General features: G+C 40.6%; 1 protein-coding gene across 5 annotated transcripts in view; it reads right to left on the reverse strand.

The window, feature by feature from the left end:
- celf2 (cugbp, Elav-like family member 2) overlaps positions 1-22975 on the reverse strand; it is a 490833-nt gene that overhangs the window by 151459 nt on the left and 316399 nt on the right. For all 5 annotated transcript variants that reach the window (XM_044185296.1, XM_044185301.1, XM_044185299.1 and 2 more), the window contains exon 2: positions 11430-11465. Coding sequence is in view for 4 of the 5 variants with exons in the window: in XM_044185301.1 (XP_044041236.1) it covers positions 11430-11465 (36 nt within the window). In the remaining variant the exon portion in view is untranslated. The remainder of the gene's footprint in view (positions 1-11429; positions 11466-22975) is intronic.

Here is a 22975-nt window from a genome sequence, read left to right on the forward strand (position 1 = left end):
GTAAACAAAATGTAACAAAATGTAACAATACATTTTCCACGGACAGATTTAGCTACTACGTCCGCGTACTTCACTAGCTCAGCTGATGCAAGATGCCAGGGCGTAACATCAACGCTGAACAGTTCAATCAAAACATTTCCAATAACTCCAGAGCGTTGTAAAGTCCAAAAGTCAGAACTTATTGAAAAAAGATAGATGTAATCATTTCCAAAATTCACAACATGTTTTTATCTAACGAAATATTCTGCTTCAATCCATGTTTGTTGCCATTTAACCTTTCAAAAACAACATTTTCACTGCGGTCACAAATGTTTGCTCTCCGGCTTTGCCGCAAACCAGGAAGGCACGCACCTGACGGAGTAATATTTTTAGTGATGAGCACAGTGTGCTGTCATGCTGATTTGACTATGTTCTAAATGTGTAGTTGACCAATTAGATTGCTTGGTCTGAACTACTTGTTGTATAAATGTACATAAAGCAGCAACACACACACACACACACACACACATAACATTTATCTAATCAGAGGACAACAACTGCATTAAAGTTTTCCATAAAAGCCAAAAGTTGATTCCCTGATACACATTTTGTCATGTAGGTCATAGAATATCTAGAAGTACTAAGTCAAAGGCAACTGAATTTACTGAATAAAACAGCAAATCCAGCTAAATTTATAAAAACTGCAACAACCTACCTGCTAAAATACTCAAAACCAAGCTTAACTTGTTTCAACGTGATACCATTCAGTTGCCTTTAAAATGAGTACTTCTACATACTTCCTTAAATTCATTTCTTCTAAAGAGGACCTCTCTGAAGGCCTGTATCTGTCTCTACCTGCTTGCTGCTCTAAACCTACTCTCTGCACTGTGCTTCTGTGTTGAAGGGCTACTGTTGGAGGACAGAGAACATATGGCAGCGTCTGGGAGAGACAGAAGCTACGGGTTGCAGGGAGGGGCAACTGGTACCATCCAGAAGCTCCCTATTTGCTATATGCCAAATTTAAATCCTCGTTTTTACATTTTATACGTTTGGAGCCCCCTCGCCTCCCTGCTGAGCCGTGACATCATGCCTTCTGAAGACGAGCATCTTGTTTTTGTCATTCACAGGAAACACACAAACTCTGGCGCTGACATCGCAGTAACTTGAGGCCACGGCTCAAACCGAGCAGCCTCTGTCTCTTTTAAATTGTGTTTACAATTTAATGACCTATTTGTGTTTGTTGTTTCCGGCGAGTGCCTGCTTCGCTCTCTCTCTCTCCTCTCCCCGTCGCTCTCTCTCTTTCTGTATCTCTCGCTCCCTAACACGCTCTGACAGCAAAAGGTCAATGCCCATTGGCTACATGGGGGGCACTGAGTGATGTAAGGGGGTTGTCATGGTAACGTGCAGGGCTCGGCAAGGACGCAGGATGCTTGTTGTGGCAAGCACCAAGGCCAAGACCCGTGCGGGATCAAAAGACTCGAGAGCTTGACTTGCCGGGCGGAAGTGCTGGCCTGAACGCCACTTTAATTGACTGGCGGTTTACTGGCCTGGCAAATGGGAGGGGTGGGACTCGGCCAGTCATGCCAGTGAAGTAGATCTGCATGTAAGAGACAGACAGAGAGGCCTAAAGACAGTCAGTTGTGAGCAGCTCTGTTATGTCTGTGAGCCTGCATTCTGCTGAGCTTGGCTTCACATTAATAAAAGAGGGATTACCAAAGTCTGCAGGATCCTCTTTGGCCACTCTCCAGCCGAGAGCCGGGCGAGGGTTCACTCCCTCCACCCATCCGCCTCCCTCTTCTTACTCTCCTCAGCATGCTGCTCACGTTCATCCCATTCAAAAAAAAAAAACACTCATCTGCCGTTCCTCCTGTCTGTCTCTGTTCCATTTCTCTCCACTCTCCCTCTAAGTACAGGAGGGGAGGGGGAAATGCACCAAAACACAGATATATTATTTAGATTTTTTTCCCCAAAGAGAGAAGAAAAAATGCTTGACTCTGCAGTTTGAAAGAAAAGGGGAAAGGAGGGAAGGTGAGAAATAAAAATTGCATTAGATACAAGATTCCGCAATCAGCCTCCGATATGAAGAATTAATCTTATCTTTCACCGGCACACACAGCCAAGTAGGAGAGCGCCTCCAAAGACTTCAAGATGACAACAGGACGAATTCGCTTTTCCATTACGCTGCCATTCACCCATTGTGGCGGCCGACACCTCGCGATAAGCGGACGTATTGTTGCCATTGACAATGTCATTATGGGACAGTAAACAAGCGATGCAGCGGAGGGTCAGGATGAACCAGACGGGGCCAGAAAGTCACCAAGACAATCTGGAATGAAAGGATGCAAGACCCTGAGGGAGAGACAAGAGTCCTCTTCCTCTTCTTTTTCTTCTTCTTCTCTTTTCTCTCTCTCTCTCTCTCTCTCTCTCACTAAAGCCAAGGACGGGCATATGCTTAGAACAAAGCCCCGGCACTGCCGCGTAATCAACTCCTCTGTACTCCAGCAGCAACACAATCTTCCCTGGAGGTCATCCACGGGAAGAGGCTTAGGAGGCAGAACGGCTGCAGGATCATGGGCTATTAAGATGGAAAAGATGACATTCACCCGGCCTCCCACCCCATTTTCTTTGACATTATGTATATTTACAAACACGAACAGAAACTGCAGTCAGAATTGATGCCATGCAGGTGTTTGAGTAGAAGAACTTAACTGCAGAGATTTGAGGACTCATCTTAAACAATCAGGCAGTCATAACTATTAGTGCTGACGAAGTCACTTAGAAAAAGTGATCCATTACTAATTAGTTTCTAGTGCCTGCTGCTGCTAATTAGTTATTATAGCGCATGCTTTTTGTTGCAGAACAAAATGTAGACGTGTTTTTAATTCTTTTGGGCCATGTCTCAAGTCTTGTTTAAGCAAGTCTTAAGTCCTTGAAGGCAAGTCCAAGTCAAATCACAAGTCTTCTTAAGCAAACTGCAAGTCACTACCCTCAGCATTTGAACATTTTGTTTTTGGTTTAAAAGATGCGTTAACTGATATCAAATCCTTACAATGCATAGGCATAATAATTTAATATTAAAGGTGTCCAGCTATGCAAGACCAGTGGCTGTCTTATTTATTTTTTATTGTTCTGGGATTTTAGCAGGTCTAAACTCTCGGAAAACCAATCTGTATTCCCACCTACTTTTTCATTGCGGTTGGTAACAATTCCCGTCTCTCTTTACCCCTCCTGTGATGCTTTTAGCACCTGCAGTACATCTTGCAGTCTGCTGTCTACACTGGGCTGATTCACAGTTTCCGCGTCCTCATGGCCAAATTCCAGCTCTCCCCAAGCCTGCGAGGGTCTGTGCAGACCCGTGTGCGGACGTCCTCTTGCAGCCCAAAATTTGTGACCGCACGGACTGCCCGCACTACTGCGAATGCATTAGAGAAGCCAACTGGACGCTTGTTTCGTGCACTGTGTGCATGTACTGTATTCACCATCCTAATTTCGTTAAGCAGTCGCACACACATTTTTTTCAAGTTGTTCAGCCAAATACAACAAACAAAGGAGCTCCTCTTCTTGCTGTCAGGATGTTGCCATCATGTTTTCTAGTGCACACGTGTGAAATTCTATAGATTCAGGTAAGACTGACCTTAAAACTAAACCACCAGAAACAATTGTTTCCAGATCTTTGGTTTATTAAGATTGGTTAAAAAATATCAGGTGTACTACCATTCCTAAATCAAACAAGCTGCATCATATCCATCATCAGATAGCACTTTATACCAGCCTCAACGTGACACAGTCACTGGTACGCACTCACTCACAGCAAGTTGGTTCAGCATGGAGGTGGCAGGAGTGGTCCTGTTCCATTTGCAGACATTAGCACAGGGAGATTAATTTGTCCCCTTCCATTAGGTGGGAAAGCAGCCGTCATGGCTGCTCAATTATCCCTTAACAAAAAGAAAAATAACAGGAGCCATCCAAATAATAAGTGTGTGAGTTGCATCATATGGATGCATACGTGTGCAGGTACTGAGAGAGGAGGAGTGTGTCGGGTCAGATGTGACTGTTTTCCACTGTGGCTGATGGCTCATTAAAGGCAAAATCTGCATTTGCTGCGTCTAATATTCAGCTATTCAGCACTGATACAGAGCGAAAGATATGATGTGAGAGAAAAAAGAGGGATAGAAAGAGGGAAAGAGGGATGAAGAGAGAAAGAGAAATAAAGGCTGTTGTTGTGTTTAGACTTGCCGTCTTCCTGCCGCTCTCTCCTCTTTTGTGAAGATTTCGACTTCATTAGAATTATAATGAACATCAGCGAGGCCCGCTGAAATATTTTTGGCTCCTTGAAAATAAATGAATACACAAGCAAATCAATTCAAATCTGCCCATTATGCCTGTTTTCTGGGTCGTATATTACATGCATAATAGGACACACTATAGGCAGACAACACTGTATGTTGCAGGCGGCCATGATAATAAGCTAAAATTAAAGGATCATTTGTCATCATTCCCGACATTGTTACATATTGTAAAATCAATTTCATATCCACAACAACATTGATGGGCTCATGATGGCGTATTGACGGACTGAGAGACACATCAGAGCATTATGGTGGTTATGTTAACACTACAGCGGAGTCATGTGGAATGTTGGTATGTTTTGTGTGTGTGTGTGTGTGTGTGTTCTTGTGTGTTTTGCTGTCGTGCTCCGCTGGTGTGATGATGTTGCTGTGTAGTGAGACTCGCTAATTGGCTCACCTGTCTCTCAGCCATCTGGAGCCTCTCAAAAAAAGAGGAAAAAAAAACAAAAAAAAAACGTCACACTGAGTTCCCCCATCATCATCACACACACACACACACACACACTCACACAGGCGTGCATATGTGCCTAACTACAAGAAAAGACAAACGTGAAAACATGCAAATGAGCAAATGTAAATGAAACAGAGAAATAAGAGCAAATCCAAAGATATTTATCCACGTCACACTCTTGTTATTGAAGGGTTTTTGTTTGCAGAAGTGATTTAATAAACAAAAACAACCACTGTATCGTTCTTTATTCCGAGTGGTATGGTAATCATACAAACGCCTGAAAATTAACGTGATAATGATTAATTATGGCAACAACATGGTTTCTGCTGCGGTAGAAGTCAGAAGTAAGAGCGAGCATGAAATCAGAACAGAATGAATGTACAATAATAACAAATGATGTATTATAAATAAATATTGTTATTGTTTTAAGAAAGCACTGGAATGTAAAGAAAACACACCCACGACTTCAGCTTCCACCCACCTCAGAGAGCATCAGCTGGAAGAGAAAACACTCCACTATCACAGAAAACCCCGGGGCATGCCGCTCTGAGTGTGTGTAGTGCGTGTGTGTGTGTGTGTGTGTGTGTGTGTGTGTGTGTGTGTGTGTGTTTAGTGATAGTGGTTTGGATGAGTCTGCTCTCATACCAGCAGTGTTTCAGGAGGACAGAAGATATGACAAAGTGTGTGTCTGCATGTGCGTGTGTGTGTGTGTGTGTGTTGATTTAAAGGCTATGTCAACAGAACAAAGTCAAGATGTGTAATGTGTAACTATGGTAACCTCTAAAGGGAGCACTGAGCATATATAATAATATTATTATATATTATTAATATTATTAGAAGTTGGTAAATACAAAAAATATATAATAAGTGTATGAATAAATAATAAAAAATAAGTGAAATAATGAATATATAATATGAACATGACAAATTTTAAATGCCATGCAAATAAAAAAATATATTATACTATATATATATATATATATAATATATATAATATGTTATACATAAATCATAAATATAAAATAATCAAACGAAATAAAAAATAAAATGATATAATTACCTTTAATAATATAGAAAAATGTATTGATGAATTATCAATATACAACATAATCATAATAATAATAATAATAATTAGAAATTAAATTATAAAATTATAAAAATAAATTAAGTAATAACAACAATAATGCATTTAAAAATAAATACCAAAAAACAAAATGAACAAACTATACAAACAAACTATAATAATAATTATTATTATTGAAAAGTTTTATGAAAATTATTATTTTTTTTTTTTATGGACGGACATACAACAGGAATAATAAAGGCTCTGAGTTTAGAGATCAGTCGTGTATGTGTGTGTGTGGAATAGTTTTTATTCTCTCAGTACCCAATGTGTTCCAGGTCAATGGTCACACACAAAGAAGTAAACCCCTCCCGCGCCACTGTATGTTCACCTGCCACCCAGTGTGTGTGGCTGGTGTGTCTTGTCCACATATTTAACCTGTGGCACTTAAAGAAAAAGAAAACCTTCCTGAGAGAGAAAAGACGGATTGTGAAAAAGTCAACGAAGAAAATATGTCTAAACGTCCGTCCAGCTCTCTGCAGACTAACTATCCCCCCCTCCCTGTCTATCCCTCCCCATCATTAGCAGTTCTTCATAATTCATGTGTTTACATGAAAAATGGATGAACAGCGAGCATGACACCAGCACAGCCTCCCACAATGAAAAAGATAGGGGGTGTGTGATGGTTTGAATCCTGAAACCAGGTGGGAAAATGAAGGGGCAACAAATGGGGGGGGGGGGAAGCTACTTTCTAAAGGGTCAGTTCACCCAAATCATAAAAAATTGATTTCCTCACTTACCTGTAGTGGTGTCTAGCCATGCAGATAGTCCTGGTTTTACCTGGTTTTGAGATATCCGTCTCCACTCCATGTGCTATTCTTTTTTCTTCTGTGTTATGTTGCTAGCCAAGAAATCCAAGAGTAATTTGGTTTGGTTTGGGTCTCTTTTAGCTCAGTGGCTAATCTTTCAAGAGTCCACATTAAAAACGGTTAAACACTTTGATTTGTGGTTTGTGGTACGCTTCAACCATAAACATCTGCAAGCAATGTTGGGATGGCAGTGAATGTTTTAGATATGTGCGACAAAGTAATCTCAGCTGAAGGCCCACTTAGTAGAGCTTTCAACCAAATCTCATAGGGTTCTCCAGCAAATGGAACCATCTTTGAAGCGAGACAGGGGTTATGATTTCCCCCCTAATATGACCACACTTTGGTAACAAGACGACACCTGAGCCAGGTTGTAAGCTATGAAAAAGGTAGACCTTGAGTTGATATTATTTATTTTGTCACACGCACTGACCCCAAGGTCAGGAATGTTTTAGATATGGATATCTCAGAGCCTATGCAAATCTGCAAGGCTAGATCCCACTAGAGGTAAGTGATTAGATACGTTTGGAGTGCCCATCAGTAAGGCACCACACTCTTCACATGCTGCACTGGAGAAAGTGTTTTCACTATATGAATGTACAGCAGGCTGCTTCTAGGGGAGAAAGACAAGAGGAAAAAGAACAGAGATATGTTGGAGGTTTTTCATCCTCTTTCTCCCTCGAGACAAAGACAGAGGGAGAACCTTTCTCAGGCCTGTGTGATCATTAGAGTCTGTTTGTATGAAAACCTGCGTCATTCTCCTGATTGGCAGAATTGATCCCCTGATTGGTAGAAGGCTTGTGAATTTACTATTCGTGTAAGTTCTGGCGTCAAAAGACCAAATGAGCGGGGTGCCCCGGTAGCTCACCTGGCAGAGTGCATACCATGTATCAAGGCTTAGTCCTTACCGCAGCAGCCCAGGGTTTTATTCCAGCCCAGGCCTGTTGCTGCATGTCATGCCCTCTCTATCTCCCTTGCTTTTCCTGTCTCTCCAGCTATCACTATCACAATAAAGCAGAAATGCCCAAAAAATAATCTTAAAAAAAAAGACCAAACGAGCAACTTCCTTCTCGTTGTCAAATGACTTTGCATCTTTGCCAGACTGGGAGTGTTTTTAGAAAGCGCGTCTTCCAGACTGCAGCTCTCTTCGGACATTTTCTCACTCGGGGATAAATTAGAGCTCAGGAAGGAGCCTTTAACACTGATATCTGTCACTGCCGAGGAGTTATACTCCTGCCAGTGTCATCTAACTGCAGTGAGCCTGTTTCCCTACCATAAATATTCAGATGTGGGAATACTGGGTTGAGGCAGGGCCAGAAGCGGCACACTGAGCAGTCGCCGTAGCGAGGGACCGCTGTTGTCATGTGGCAACCAGGGAAGCAATAACGGACGCAGCGTACCGGGACGCCACAATGTGTGAATCCCTGTAATTATAGTCTCTGCTGTCTATGTGCGTCTGGCTCTGTAAACAGGAAGTGTGCGTGCGTTTGTGCGTCTCACACACACCTGTAGCCCTTGTGCTAAAGAAGAACTTGAGGCCTATAGAGAGTTTCTGTATCTGTTCCACTCATGAGCTGATGCTATTCATGCACTAATCAACGCTTGTTTATGCCAATTTGTGTATTTTTTCTTGTGAGGGTGGTATGTGCGCGTGTGCACGCGTGCAGCGTCCTCCCCGTCTCAGGAGGTCATGTCAGAGCCAATAGTGGGTTTGCGGCTCATAATGGCCAATGCTGAAAGGCATCCGTGGAGCCACGCTCGCTAATTATCAGCTGTGTGCCTTCAAAAGAACATTATCAGCACAAAGACCTGCAATTATACACACACTCGCACATACACACACTCATACACACACTCAGGCACAAAATCCCATCACCCCTTTTTCCGGCATCAACTTTTCCTCCTCCCAAACTGTCTTCTATTCTCTTAATTGTTGTTGTCCTCTTTTTTTAAACATTTTTTCCTCCTTTTTTTTTTACCCTTCTTTAATTTTCGACTCCTTTTCTCTGCTCCCTATGACTCCCTTGACCCTCTTTTCCTCCATCCCTACTCCATCTTTCCAACCTGTTTTAATTTCCTGTTGTCCATTTATCCATCCCCATCCACCCCATTCCAACACTATCCTGTCTTTCAGCTCCCTTGTTTCCACTTTTCCTATCTCTTTTTCCCCATCCCCACTTCCTCCTCCTGGCCCAAAACAGACGCTTAAATAACGAGCCGGGTGTCAGTCAAACCGCCAGAGAGCTTCATTAGAGGAGGAGAGCACACAGGATCAAATTACACGCCCAGTTCTCTTTTGTGTGATTGTGTGTGTGTGTGTTTGCAGGGGATTGTGGGGGGTCGGCAGTGGTGAAGGTGGTGATGGTGGTGGTGGTGGTGAAGGCAGAGGGGAAGTAAACACACGTTCCGGAATGACGCAGCTGTGTGGCGGATTAGCGTGTAACACACATCGTTTGTGTGTGTGTGAGCTCATGCGGCAGTCACAGCCTCGCCTGTTTTCTCCAATCAGAGAGAAAAACAAAAGCAAACTATTTTGCCTAATTATTCACAGCCACAGTCATCGTCTCTTTCTTTTCCTGCCGCGTTTTGCTTCTTCTCCGTCTGAGTCTCGTGGCTGGATCTTTTGATCTGAGCTGATGTACCTGCTGCTTTTGCCTGTGAATACCATCATCAGACTGATACTATATAGGGACTTTATCATTTAAAATAAATATCATCCAATTCTGTTATGAGAAAATGATGCAGACTTTTGTAGAATTAATCAAGATATCATCATAGCACAACATTTTATTCCTTTTCTTCCTGCACTACCAAAGTGCCAAGTAGTTTTTTAGAGTTTAAATTGATAAAAGCAATAATAAATAAAAAGTAAAAGTTAAGTTTATTCAATTCAATTTTATTTATATAGCGCCAATTCATAACAGAAGTTATCTCATTGCACTTTTCCTATAGAGCAGGTCTAGACCGTACTCTTTATAATATTAATTACAGAGACCCAACAAATCCCACAGTTGAGCTACTGAGTTCCTTAAAGGACTACATCAGTACATGATTTAGCCCATTACAATCATATATTTATTACATTACTGCTGCATATTTACCAAATATACCAAAAGTTTTTTAATTTACCATTAGATCCAATTTTATCATTACAAAATGAAAATCAGCTCACAGAGACTTAAAACTGGATCGACTTAGGTAATCCATCACTGTGAGCATTTTTTGTTGGGGCGACTGTGGCTTAGTGGTAGAGCGGGTCGTCCACCAATCGGATGGTCGACAATTCGATCCCGGCTTCCCCCAGCCCACATGTCGAAGTGTCCTTGGGCACTGAACCCTGGGCAAGATACTGAACCCCAAATTGCTCCCGAGGGCTGTGCCTTCGGTGTTTGTGAGTGTGTATGAGTGATTTGTTACCTGGGGGTAACTATGGGGTGAATGTGATATGTAGTCGGAAAAGACTAGAAAGGCGTTTATAAGTACAGTCCATTTACCATTGAGCCACTTTTTTTGTTTGCGTCTGTAATGTAAAAAGAAGGGACTGCTTTGAAGAGATCAAATTCACAATTTCGTCTACAAAACATTTCTTCATTGTTTGATTTTCTGATAACATAGTTCCTGAATGCAGTGAATGCAACCTAATCTCAAATTTGGGAGTGTTCTTAAATCCACAAAGCAAAGATATATTTCAGAGTCCAAACTGTAGTTTATTTGTCTTCTGACATAGATACAATTTTACTGACATACAACACTTCAAAAAATACCCAAACACAAGAGAATCTATTCATCTCAACAACTACTCAGATAAGTGCATGTACACAAACAATCTAGTCATAGGAACAGGAATCATTCTCACTAAATATTACTTCCAGTGTTGAAAAGGTAAATATTCTCATCCTGTTCTTATGTGAACTAAGTATTTAAAGGGTCAGTTCACCCAAAACAAAAACAAACAAATAAGTAATTCTAATGGTTAATGACCATACTTACAGCCATTATGGTTCCTATAAATGTATGAGATGTTCTATTATCAGGGCCTTTGGTAGATAACCAGTCATTAACACTTGCACTTGTAGTTCATACTAACTGCAATATTTAACAGGTGCTGCAACAGTAAGCATTTTCTGTGATTATAATCCAGATCATAAGGAATTGTAGGTGCATTGGAATATTTATGAGTGTTCTTGTAATGTTAAATGGATCGAACGGGTGAAAAAGTGTTCATACTCCTTTTCCCCCCTCTACTACCTCTCTCCATAGTTGGAAGAAATGAGGGGGTGGGGCATTGATGGTTTTCAGGGCAGGATATTAGTCCTTTTCCTGTTAATTCTGCCTCAGATGAGAAATAGGTACTGCTATTTTAAGATCGGCCCTTATTTAAACCTTCTTCTCCCCTTCTCGCCTCCCCTCACTTGATCTGTCGCTCTGTCGCCGAAGGGTTTAGTTTAATGACCCTCCTCGGCCGTAGATCTGAGCCGCGTCACATCTCTCCTTTCCAATTTCCCTTTTCTCTCTCCCTCTCTCTACCCACCACCTCTTCTCATCTTCCTCCTGCCCTTGTACGTTGCCCCCAATAACCGCCAACACCACTCCAGGGTTGAAGCTGAAATACGCCTGGAGATACACTGCATGCCTCATTGAGGATGAGGCCAAAGAGAAGAGAAGGAGTGAGGGGTAAGAGGGATAAAAAAATAAAAAGAATAAAAGATGTAAAACAGTACCTTTGTATCGGTCCAGAGAGGTCGCTGGCGTCCTGCCTGCAAGACAAAAAGAAAAAGAGAAGATTTGGAAAAAGCTATAAAAATAAGCATCTCATTCCCATTAGTTGAGACCCTTGCTCTCTTGTTTTACGCCGATGACATTCTGCTGTCAGTATGGTCACTGGTAAGAAATCTCCTCCATGCTGGAAGTGACAAATCGACACGAAATGTCTCCCAAACGGCAGCGATTTGGTTTAGAGAAAAACATTTTTGTAATCAAATTTGTATTGTTTTCACTACATTATTTAAACATAAAAACTGTGGAGTTGCAGCAAGACAATTTAATGAAGCCACATATCAACATACACAATACATTTTCTAAAAATGTGCCCAAATTTTTCCAAGCCTGTTCCTAACCATCTTACCCCACCCACACTGCCTGTTTCCAAACTGAATATATGGCACAGCAGAGGAATTTTACAGTTTTAACTTAAGTTTAGCTATACAATGGAAGTAAAACAGTTGGGCGCCGATGAAGGCAGTGTTTCTGGAAATATGATACAAATCACATTAGATACTGGCAAAACAAAACACATTTATTGAGTCATCTAAATAGTAAATTGGTCTTGTCTGTCCTTGGGAACAGTAGAGAAACTTGTTCATTCCACTGGGTTTTCTCCATAGTTCCCTGCTATTTCCTCTTTCTCTCTCCCTCCCTTTTTGTTTTATCCCTTCCTCCAATCCTCAGTTCCTCTTCCACTGCATGTAAATAAATTGGTCCCCAGGCCCAACCACTAGACACTGTGCGTGTGTGTGTGTGAGCCAGTATTAGACTCAATGCAACACAGACACACAAACACACAACTCTCCAGAGCTCAGAGCTGCCTCGAATTAGCCCGGGTTTTATGTCACAGAGGTAAATAAAATAATAATGAATTAACAATGCTGTCATTAATAACCTGTGTGTGTGTGTGTGTGTGTGTGTGTGTGTGTGTGTATTATGATGAAATGCTGAGAAAAAACTCCTTGCTCCTCCTCAACACAGTGGCCAATCACTGATATCGCCACTCTTTGCATTTCAAAGACACACTCTTGTCTGTTTCATCTCCGAGCACAGAACGCTCATCCTGTTATCCTGCTACACACACACACACACACACACACACACACACACACACACACACGATAGCCACCTCCACTTCAGTCCATTTTCCCAATGCCTGAATTATGAAAAAGGGTAAATGGAACATCAAACACACACTGCTCGCACTCACAGGTTTACACACCACATACACACACATACAAAGAAGACTCTCATAAACTACTACACATAAAACTCCACTACACACACCATATCTCTCATATTTTTAAATCTACATACAAGCAAAACATTTACACTCCATGGTTCTTATTACTTATTAACTCGTATATTACAGCTGGATGTTAAAACATTCGCTGCAGCTTAAATGTAACAGAAACAGTTATAAAGACCCCAATAAAACTTCATTAGAGTAAATGTATGACTACGATGATACAAAAGACCCAGTCCAACAAGCAAGAGCTCCTCTTATTTAGTTAAGTCGTAGTCGAGGATGTCTTACATTCAAGACATATTAGAATGAAGTTTAAATTTGTAAGTTTGGGATTTTAAACACTGCAATATTTGCGAATTATGTGTCTAAATCTGATCTAACCTGAAAAACGTTCATTTAAGAAGTCATTTAGTCTCATGTTCTGTTAAAAAGTAATGTTTTTTTCTGATCATTAGGATGAAATAACTCCATTTGTTTCTTGCTCTTGCTGTTTCACTTGTTGCAAGAGGAAGTTACAGTGAAGACAGTGACTCAATGACTCAACAAAATTCCCCAAACAAAGTGGAATTGCATAGAGGATTCATATAGCATTTTGAAACTTCACTTCAATATTCAAGATTTGTTTTCAAACATTTATCTCTATATTTGGTACTATAAGCACTCATTAGTGTGGTTTGTTTTTGCACTGCTGTTCCCAGAGATGACCTGTCAGTCAAACAGTGTGGCTTCAGCTGTGACCGTGGGGATTTTCCTTTTCTTTTTCTTTCTTTGTCTGTTCAGTCACTCTGACTATCTCTGCTAATGCTAACTTCCCCATTCTTGTCCCATTTCTTCTAATAAAGTTGGACTGATGACAGATTAAATGCTCCTTTATTGATTTAGAACATTCTCCTCCATTTTAGGCCAATAAAACCCTTTAAAAAACCCACTGGATCACCTCAAAAAAGCTAATTTCACAATGTGTCTTGAGTGTCTCAAACATTTTTATCAAAATTGTTTTGCTTGACTGTTTTACAGTACAACAGGACATTAACTTTGTCTGTTTAGGAGCAATAATCCAGCCCAGCTTTCCCCAATACCATTTAAAATCCAATTGGATTACCTCAAAAATGCACTGGCACGAGGTGTAAAACAAGGCTGTTTGTCCTAGTTCATAACAAGTTGACATTTTGGAGATAAATGGTTTTAAATAGGACATTTGTTTGTGTGGAAATGTTTTGAAAAGCCTTTTCAGAAATCAAAATTTCTGTGGGAACTATAGTTTATAATTTTGTTGAAAACAAAAAAGCTTTTGGGTCGATTTCTAGAGTATCAATCTTGCCCTTGCAGGTCTGCATGAGTTGAGACAAGATTTGGGTCAGAATTGATCACTGGGATGGAAACAGATGGGAAAACAGCATCCAGGTGGAAACAAGCCAGACTTCAAGACGGACAGCTTTTTGGCGGTGTGTATGAACCCAAGCACAAACTCCTGCAGGCCTCACGCCGCTGCAGGCCTGGCGGAGACGTAAAACGAAACTGAAATGTGAGGGACTCCTCGGGCGACAGTGCCAGAGCCGCCGCAAAGACGGAGCAGGTGGCAGGACCCAGCGAGTAACACGGGCATATTTGGACACAAACAGACCCACATATACACACACTCTGCATTAGTACTACATGAAGGGAGACACTATGAGCCAGCTGCCACGGCACTTCTAAACACCATCGATGACAAGAGCATTCCCACATTGGAGCTTTTAAAGTGATTTCCCCCTCTGTCTCTCTCTCTCTCTTATAACACGCAAACAGATATTGGAAGTGACATGGATTCTTCTATTATGATGTGAAACATGAGATACTGTGTTAAACTCTTATGGTATTGGTGTTAATCCATTATCAGTGATACAAGAAACCAGGTTACTGGGAGAAATGAGGTTACAGAAGGAAATCAGAGAATGAGTTCACATGCACTGCAGTAACCTGGTTACTGCAAAGCCTGCGTTTACATGCATCTTGTCATCAATCTGATTTCTGCAGCGCAATGTATCTGAATTTTACTGTTTAGTAAAATTTGTGGTTTTAGTCAACATATCAAAGCTCAGACTCAAATATACACTCAGTTGCCAGTTTAGTGGATACACCTAGCTAAAACTAATGCAGGCTAATACAACAGTCCTGCAAAAAAATAAATGTTCAGTTTGAGTTGAAACTGTTTTAGAGGTGTTGATTCAATTTAATGGTCATTTTGGAGGCTGTAGTTTGTGGTGTTGTTTAATGACAAGTGTCAACACTGTGAAAAGCGTTTCTATTATTTTATCCACCCCATTCATATCAATGACAGTAGGCTAATTAACAGAAATCATAACCTTCATGAAGGTAGGATTTATTGCAGGCTTGCTGTATTAAGACTGCATTTGTTTTAGCTAGGTGTACCTAATAAACTGGCAACTATTTAGGATCAATTTAGGGATGCAATTAAAGATTACTTTCATTATCGATTTAATCTGTTGAATATCTTTTAAATTAGCTGGTGACATCTCTCAATTGTTTGTTTTGTCTGAGTACCAGTCCAAAACCAAAATATCTTCAATTTATAATTATATAACAGAGAAAAGCTGTAAATGCATACATTTACAATAAGAAGCTGGAACAAGGTAGGTTGGTATTTTTGCTTAATAAATTACTCAAATGATTAATGCATTATCAAAATTTTTGTCCAATACTTTTGTGCTGATTGACTGATCGATTAATTGCTCAATTTGATCATTCTAAAAGCCCTGAGAGTGTGTCGCGCTCTCTTTCTCTTCCAAAATGGTTTTCTCCCCTTCATCATCCTCCTCTCTGCGTCCCATCTGTGTCTTTCTAACACACTCCATTTTTAACACTTTTAACACCTGCCATCCTGCCTTTCACATGTACACAACCCGCTTCACATTCCATACCCACAATCCCAAACCAATCAACACATCCAAACACTTTAAACACTGATAAATACTCTAACACACTTGACTTTCACACCCTACCAAGACTTCCCACTTCTTTCTTCGACTTGATCTTATATCCATCGCAGGGGTGAATGTGTGAGCATGCTAGTATTTGTGTGTGTGCTGTGTGTGTGAGACAGCCAGTGTCATTCTGCCGAACTGTGCCAGGTCTTAAGATGATGTCAGATGTGGGCTGCTGGCCCGTCTCCAGATGGATCTAAACTCTCCCATTGGAGAATGAGTCTTGTAGATGGCTGTGCCAAAGCGCCAAAGGGGTAAGAGGGTTGGACGAAATCGAGACCTGAGAGACACCAATGAGCTGCCATTTCATTAATCATCCTCTGACTGATGCTGCATTCATAGTGCATGCTGGTGTATCAGGAAAGACTCGGAGTGACTCAACGGTTAATTAAAGCGCTAACTCGTATTCATGTACGTGCCACTGTTAAGATCAAAGGATTTTTAACTCATATAGGGGATATTCTGCCCCAAAAATCTACTTGTAGGCTTGAAAGGTGCCTGCAAAGAAGTTTGTTGTTTCCATATTGATGGAGAAAAGCAGCTGTGGTCTACTTAAATTCAGCCAGTTACAGGATTTTAATGGTGACGGGATTTTAAAGGTTTCAGGAAAAAAATACTAAAATGTCCATAGAAACTTAGTAAACCACTTCTGCAGCATAAGCCACTTCTTCACTGTCCATCTGCACACTCAATATGTACCAAGGAAATCATAGTTTTACCCCAAAAAAATGGCTAAATGGACTGCTTCCATGTCGTGCTACCATCCTACTGGAAGCTCTGAAGCACAGCCAGAAGCAGTGCATTCAGCCATATTTTAGCAAAACTATTATTTGTTTGAATATTCTGAATATGTGTTTTTTTTCTATACCTTAGTTTGGGGAATATAAACTTATTTTAAACCTAGATAAGAGCAAAGACAGAATGGTTTCATGGTTTATATCAGGAAACATCTGATCAACATTTCATGCCAACGACTACTTGATGCTCAGGACACATTTTGCTCAGGACTCACAAAGTATTGAGGTTCAATACACAGCAATACTCAAAAGATAGATTTTGGGTTACTATCACTATCACCGTAACACAGATTTATACTGAAGTTTTTGTATCACAGCAGCTAAAGGGATCTAAACAAACAAAAAAACAAACTTAGATCTACTAACTTACTTACATTGGTTAACACATGCTAATGCAGCATTGGCATTTCATAATGAAAAATGAAACATCACGATTGTTGATTTCAGTGTGGAAACTATACAAAATCAATGCGATAATAAAACATTATTTTAAAATCTATTTAATCAGCAATTCAATTGGAACTACTCTCCAGTTTGATGCTGGAATTGCTGGGAAATGGCCATTACACTGTAATACGCAGCAGTAAAACTGTGCATGTATGTGCTATAAAAAGGGTCTGAAACAGGCTTCATTTACTCTGTGTGTGTGTGTGCGCGCACACAAGCGAGTGCAGGTGTGTTAGCAGGGATGCATGCATTCATGCATGCATATGTGACATATTGAGGACATTTAAATGCAGAGAGAAACGACCTGAGTGGTAAGGGGTGGACAAAGGGAGAAGTGGTAGTAGCGTTAGGCCTCATTTACCTCGTGATATTCAAAGGGTATGCAGGCCGGTCACAGCACACTTACACACACATACACACATATACATGCACATTGTATGCGTGTGTTACTGTGTGAACACTGCAAATTATACAACAACCTAAACTCAGTGAAGGAGAGACTCCTGAATCATCTATCATGCCCCTGGGAGAGGACAGAAGACCTCCCCTCTTTTTGTCTCTCCCTCCTCCTCCTCTTTAATAATAACCCCCTCCACCCATCTCCCCCGCCACCCCTTCTCTTTCCCCATTTAATAACAACGCAACAGATCAGCTCCATTAGCCCAGACCTCCTCACACATGCAAATGAGGCCGGCGTTATGGAGGCACGCGTCACGCATTACTGATGCCTCCCTCCCCGACCCGTCACTACTTGCAACACAATAAACTCTGCATGTGTGTATGTCAGAGAGAGAGAGAGAGAGAGAGAGAATGATAGGGACAGGCAGAGAGGGGTATGCATGTGTGTGTTACAACAGTGGTTAAATTGAGATGCATTAAGGTTGTGATTGGAGCGACGGATACGATGCCAATGTGTGTGGAGCCAACAGCGAGGCCATTACCGGGTGGCCGGTGATAAGATCGTGCAAAGTGAATATGGAAGGAGGACGAAGGTTGGAGGAGACGGGATAGAGGGGGAAATTAGATGTTAGAAGTAGAGCTAGTTGAAGAATATTTAACATAACAGTTGATTGTGATTTTATCTGCTGTTTTCCAACTCACAATTTGTTTTTGTTTTTATTAATGTAAAAGATTTTAAAGGCCTCCACTACTGAAGGTTGCACTGTGGCTTTTATATGTACAGAAGTCTCAGGGAGGATTTTTGAAAGACACATTTCAGGTTGACGAAGCCAATGAGTTAAATTATCGCTATATTTTTTTCTAATGTGACATATACATATATCACAAATATCTAACATATCACATATATCTAACATAGCTGTTAAACAGTTTTGCGGTTTTTCAATGCAGCCTGCAGTAAAGCTAACGAAACTGCAAGCTAGTGAGTTTCAGGACAAGTCACAAAACATTGTGCATTTTTGTGTTTATGTATGTCTCAAAGTTATTACAAGCGATTTAACAAAGTTCATTACAGTAAACATGAATCAGCATTAATAACTTTTCAATTAATTCATAATAAGAAACGTAAATCAGCCAATGCCTCAACATGTTGCCTATTTCATAACATACAACAGTATTAAGAACTGTTCTGAAGGACTGTCCTCAACAAAAACAATGACAGTAATGGTTGCTACAATGACATACTGAATGCTTACTCTCATTAGCAACTACGGATGCGTTGCTAAGTTGCAACATGCTGCAAATGACTTGGGGAGGAGGTCGGAATGGATGGCTGGTTGTACTAAAAGTGAGACTTTGACACCAGAGACAGCAGTTTGCGTCCTGTCTCCTACCAACATGGGTTTTCATTAAACCATGACAACAATCTTAAACAAGTAGTTTTTGTTCCATCAACTGAACCAGACCTTATCCAGACAAGTAACACACGGAAAATATATATGTCATATGTGTTGTTTTTGAAGGCAAGGGCAATTTATTTTTGTCATTGAGTATGACAATTTGTTGATTGTGTTGCAGACCATGTACGAGATAATACCCTCAAAGGTGGATTGATATAATGGATGAGGCAGAGGCCAGTCTGCAAGCCATTATTTTCTATTTCAGGACACCTTGGCGTGTATTATCATGCTTAAACCATGGCCACTTACAAATGAAAACCAGGTAGGCTGTGTTCAAATCATCACCCATTTTTTAAAAGTCTGTTTGTAGTCAGTTTAACTCTTGGTTTTGGTCTGTTTCAGTAAGAGTATTATATGGAAATGCAGCAATAAAAAGATGTGTTGCTACTGTTATTACATAGCAACCTGTATTTTAATATGCTCTGCGAATTGCATTTAGAACAGTGGTTACACTGTTGGTGGTTAAACTGGTGGTTAACCCAAATGTTGGTTTGAGGTGTCCTTTTACACAATTTTAAGACACATGTCAGCTAATTGTCAAGTTTAAGTGTACCGCAGACCCCATCAAAAATCATGTTTGACTGTACCTGTAGTGGCATTTGGTGGAGTATCCAAATGACTAGAGGTTTGAATGGATGCATCAATGGAGGGGTAGTAGAGGTGGATGGAATGTTTGAGGGGCGTAAGTCAGAAAATGTATGAATGGAAAGATATTTAAGAATTTCAGTGCTACAAATGTTCTCCTTTGATTACAGGCCTGTGGTGCTCATATCTCTTTGTAAAGGTGTTGACAGAAAGACTAATAGGGAACTTCAATCACATCCTTGACAGATAGGCAACATAATTGAGCTGAAATGATGGTTTGTCATAATTGGAAATAATTAAGGGTCTTTTGTGGCAACGTTGTTCCATCTCAAGCTTTCATTAGCAGGTTCAATACCAGGACCTTGCTTTTGTCCACTTGAGAAACAGAAATCAGTCATGTTCTTATCCTTGTTGCTGTTCTTTCAAAACTATGGATTTGATGAATAAACTTCACTTCCCCAAACAATCATTCCTAGCAGCCGGTCAGTGGTTACTTAGCGCAAAGGCCCCGGTGACAAGGTGCCTCATAAAAGGCCACCATATCAGATCTATTGCTGTCCATGTAAATGTGGACCGATGAAAGAAGCGGGGGGAATAAATCAATATCATGAATGCCAGTTCATCAGATTTGGGGGCGGCTCAGACGGTGAAATCTCAAACACTAATCTCTTTAATAGTCTGATATTACATTTTAATCCCAGTCTGATTCCTTCACTCATTTGTTCAGGCTGTCTGCCGATGCCTGTCAAGGAGTGAGGGGAGGAGGACAGTAAATAGAGAAAGAGACGTATCAAAATAGAGTGGAAATCAGGTGGATTAAAGAGAGGGAAAGAGCAGATGCTAGACAGAAAAGGGAGAAAGGTGGAAGAGAGGAGGAAGGAAAGTAGTAGAGGAAGAGAAATGGTTGGTTGTGGCACGCTTCCATTTCAAGTCTGAATTTACAGTGCGGGTTGATGGACTGTGAGAGACGAAGAGGCAATAAAGTGATGTCAATGAGAACTGAAGACAAATTGATATGATCATAACATGTCACATTAAAGACAGGCTTGACATCAATCAACATGATAAAAGGCCTCCTTCATTCTAACACTAACACCACTGCCATTGATCTCAATGCTTCACTTAGCCAACCGCTAACCATTTATGATAACAATCATTATCCAGTTATGGGGATGGTGGCGATCTATCAGTGCTATTGTAGTTGATGAGTCCACAACGAAAAGATAACCCTCACTAATTTGTTGCACTGACAAGCCCGGATCATAAATGGAAATTAAGTAGAAAAGACAAGTATCCCCCTCTACTTTTCTCATTATGTCATAGAATAATGCGATGGTGACGAAATGACAAAACGGGAGGAGATGGTGTGTAAAGACCCAAGGTTGTTAAATATGATTTGAAGTTAAAAGTCAACTTGAGGAGGAAAACACACTTCACCAGAAAGAAAAAAATCCTTGTTACTACAAGTTTCTGTTGTTACCTGAAGGATGGCGTGCTAATGCCTTCAGAGAGAGAGCAGAGGAAAAGCAGCATTGACGATAACACCAAACATGCTTTTAAATCACCCTTGAGCAAATCAGTAAATCAATATCAATTAGGCTGTGAAAGAGCCCAAATGGACAACTGGCTTTGTTTTAACTAATGAAGTCTGTGGAGAATCCAATCAGTCCCGCCCCCCCTCACTCTTCACTGCCACCCCCCACTTCTCATTACCACCGTGACAATGTGGAAAAAATGCACACAGACATATACAGATACACAAACTCAGAGGCACTTACTGTTGTAGGTTCAAAACAATTAGCATTAGTGATTTCTTGAAAATCTTATATTGGCCAGCAACCGTCATTGACCTTTAAAATGATGAATGTTATGCAGTTTGATTGAATATTGATCTACACAAACCAGGTTTCAATACAACATGGCATCAATGTGCATTCCATTTGTCTTGTGCAAAACATTTCCAAACACAAATTACGGTTATTAATAGTGATGAAAAGTATTATAATGCTTAAAATTAGTTGACGCACTATTTCTTGGTCGGGGGCAGTGACTTCCTGGAGTCGCTGATGGTTACTTGGCAACCTCACAGTGACGACAAAATCCCAGGAGGTTACTGTGTCCAGCCAAGAAATAGTCCCATTCGGAAGTCCCAGTCCGTCCAGTTTCGCTTCAGTTTTTTTATGGACTAAACAAACAACAAGAGAGCTATAGAGGAGCTGGCAGGCGGATTTTGTTACCTTCAGACAGAGCCAGGCTAGCTGTTTCCCCTGTTTCCAGTCTTTGTACTAAGCTAAGTAACCTGCTGCTGGCTGTAGCTACATATTTACCTACAAACAGGAGAGTGGTATCGATCTTTTCATCAAAACATAGGCATACAAGCAAAAATCTAATCTCCCAAAATGTCGAACTTCCTTTAAGAAAAAAATTCCAAATATTCACTGGTTATAGCTTCTCCAATGTGAAGAGTTGCTGTTTTTTCTGTTATATCTTTGTATATTGAATATCTTTGGGTTTTGGATTGCTGGTCGAGGTTCTGGAAAGCTGTGGAGGGAATTTGGCATTATTTTCTGACATTTTATGGACTAAATGATACACTGGTTAATCGATAATGAAAGGAATCAGTAGTTAGAAGTAATTTGTAGAATAATTCCTCCTAACTATAACTCTTAGTTTTGGCCATCATTTCTATTGGTTAATTGCTGTGATCTCAGAGAATGGCAACATTGCTACAAAGAGTCAAAGAAGTCCAATGAGGCAAGAAACACAAGCAATCAGACGATCAGACAGGTCGGAAAAAAGCCAACAATTTAGCCAGGTCATCTCCACTTTATTTGGAAGTTAAACCAAAAGATGTGCACGCACAACAACGGTAAGTGCGGTTGGTCAAAGTTGAATCAGGAAGTCGATGTCTAGTCTGTGATGGATGTTTACAACTTACAGTTCGGGTAATAATTTTATCGTTCACCGTCTCTTCCAAATAAGTTTGGCTAACCTGGAGGTTTGCTTAAAACCTGCATAATCTTCTGATTGCCTGTGTTTTTAATGTTCCCATCTGAATTACTTTTAGCAATGTTGCTGCATTCTGAGATCTGAGATACCAGCAAATAATTTGAGTACACTGTGAGTAAAATGTTGTTATTACTGACAGAGGTGATGGCCAGAGCTAGGAAAATAAGATCCAATATTGTACCAAGTTACCATTTACTATGCGCAACTAAAAGACAACACAACAGAAGTTGTTGAAAGTCTGAGAGTTTATGTCATTTGGATTTAGTTTTCACTAAGTGATACACACACACTACCACATTCCCAAATACACACGCACACATCATCCCTGGCAGGCAGCATGCGGCGAGGCTGCTCAGGGTTGCCATATCATTTTAAACATCCATCAGCTCAGCAGAGATATCATATTAGCTCCTCATCTGCATACGGCGGCGACAGAATGACAAACGAGAGAGAGAGAGAGCGTTCTCTCCTCCTCTCCTTCATTGCATCTCTTACATGGCTGCTTTTCACCCCTCTGCTCCCCTTTTTGCTCCCTCTATCTGCTTATCCCTCCTTTCTAACCTCCTAAATTGG

Source organism: Siniperca chuatsi, linkage group LG23, assembly GCF_020085105.1.
Source record: "Siniperca chuatsi isolate FFG_IHB_CAS linkage group LG23, ASM2008510v1, whole genome shotgun sequence".
In the NCBI taxonomy this organism is placed as follows: Eukaryota; Metazoa; Chordata; class Actinopteri; order Centrarchiformes; family Sinipercidae; genus Siniperca; species Siniperca chuatsi.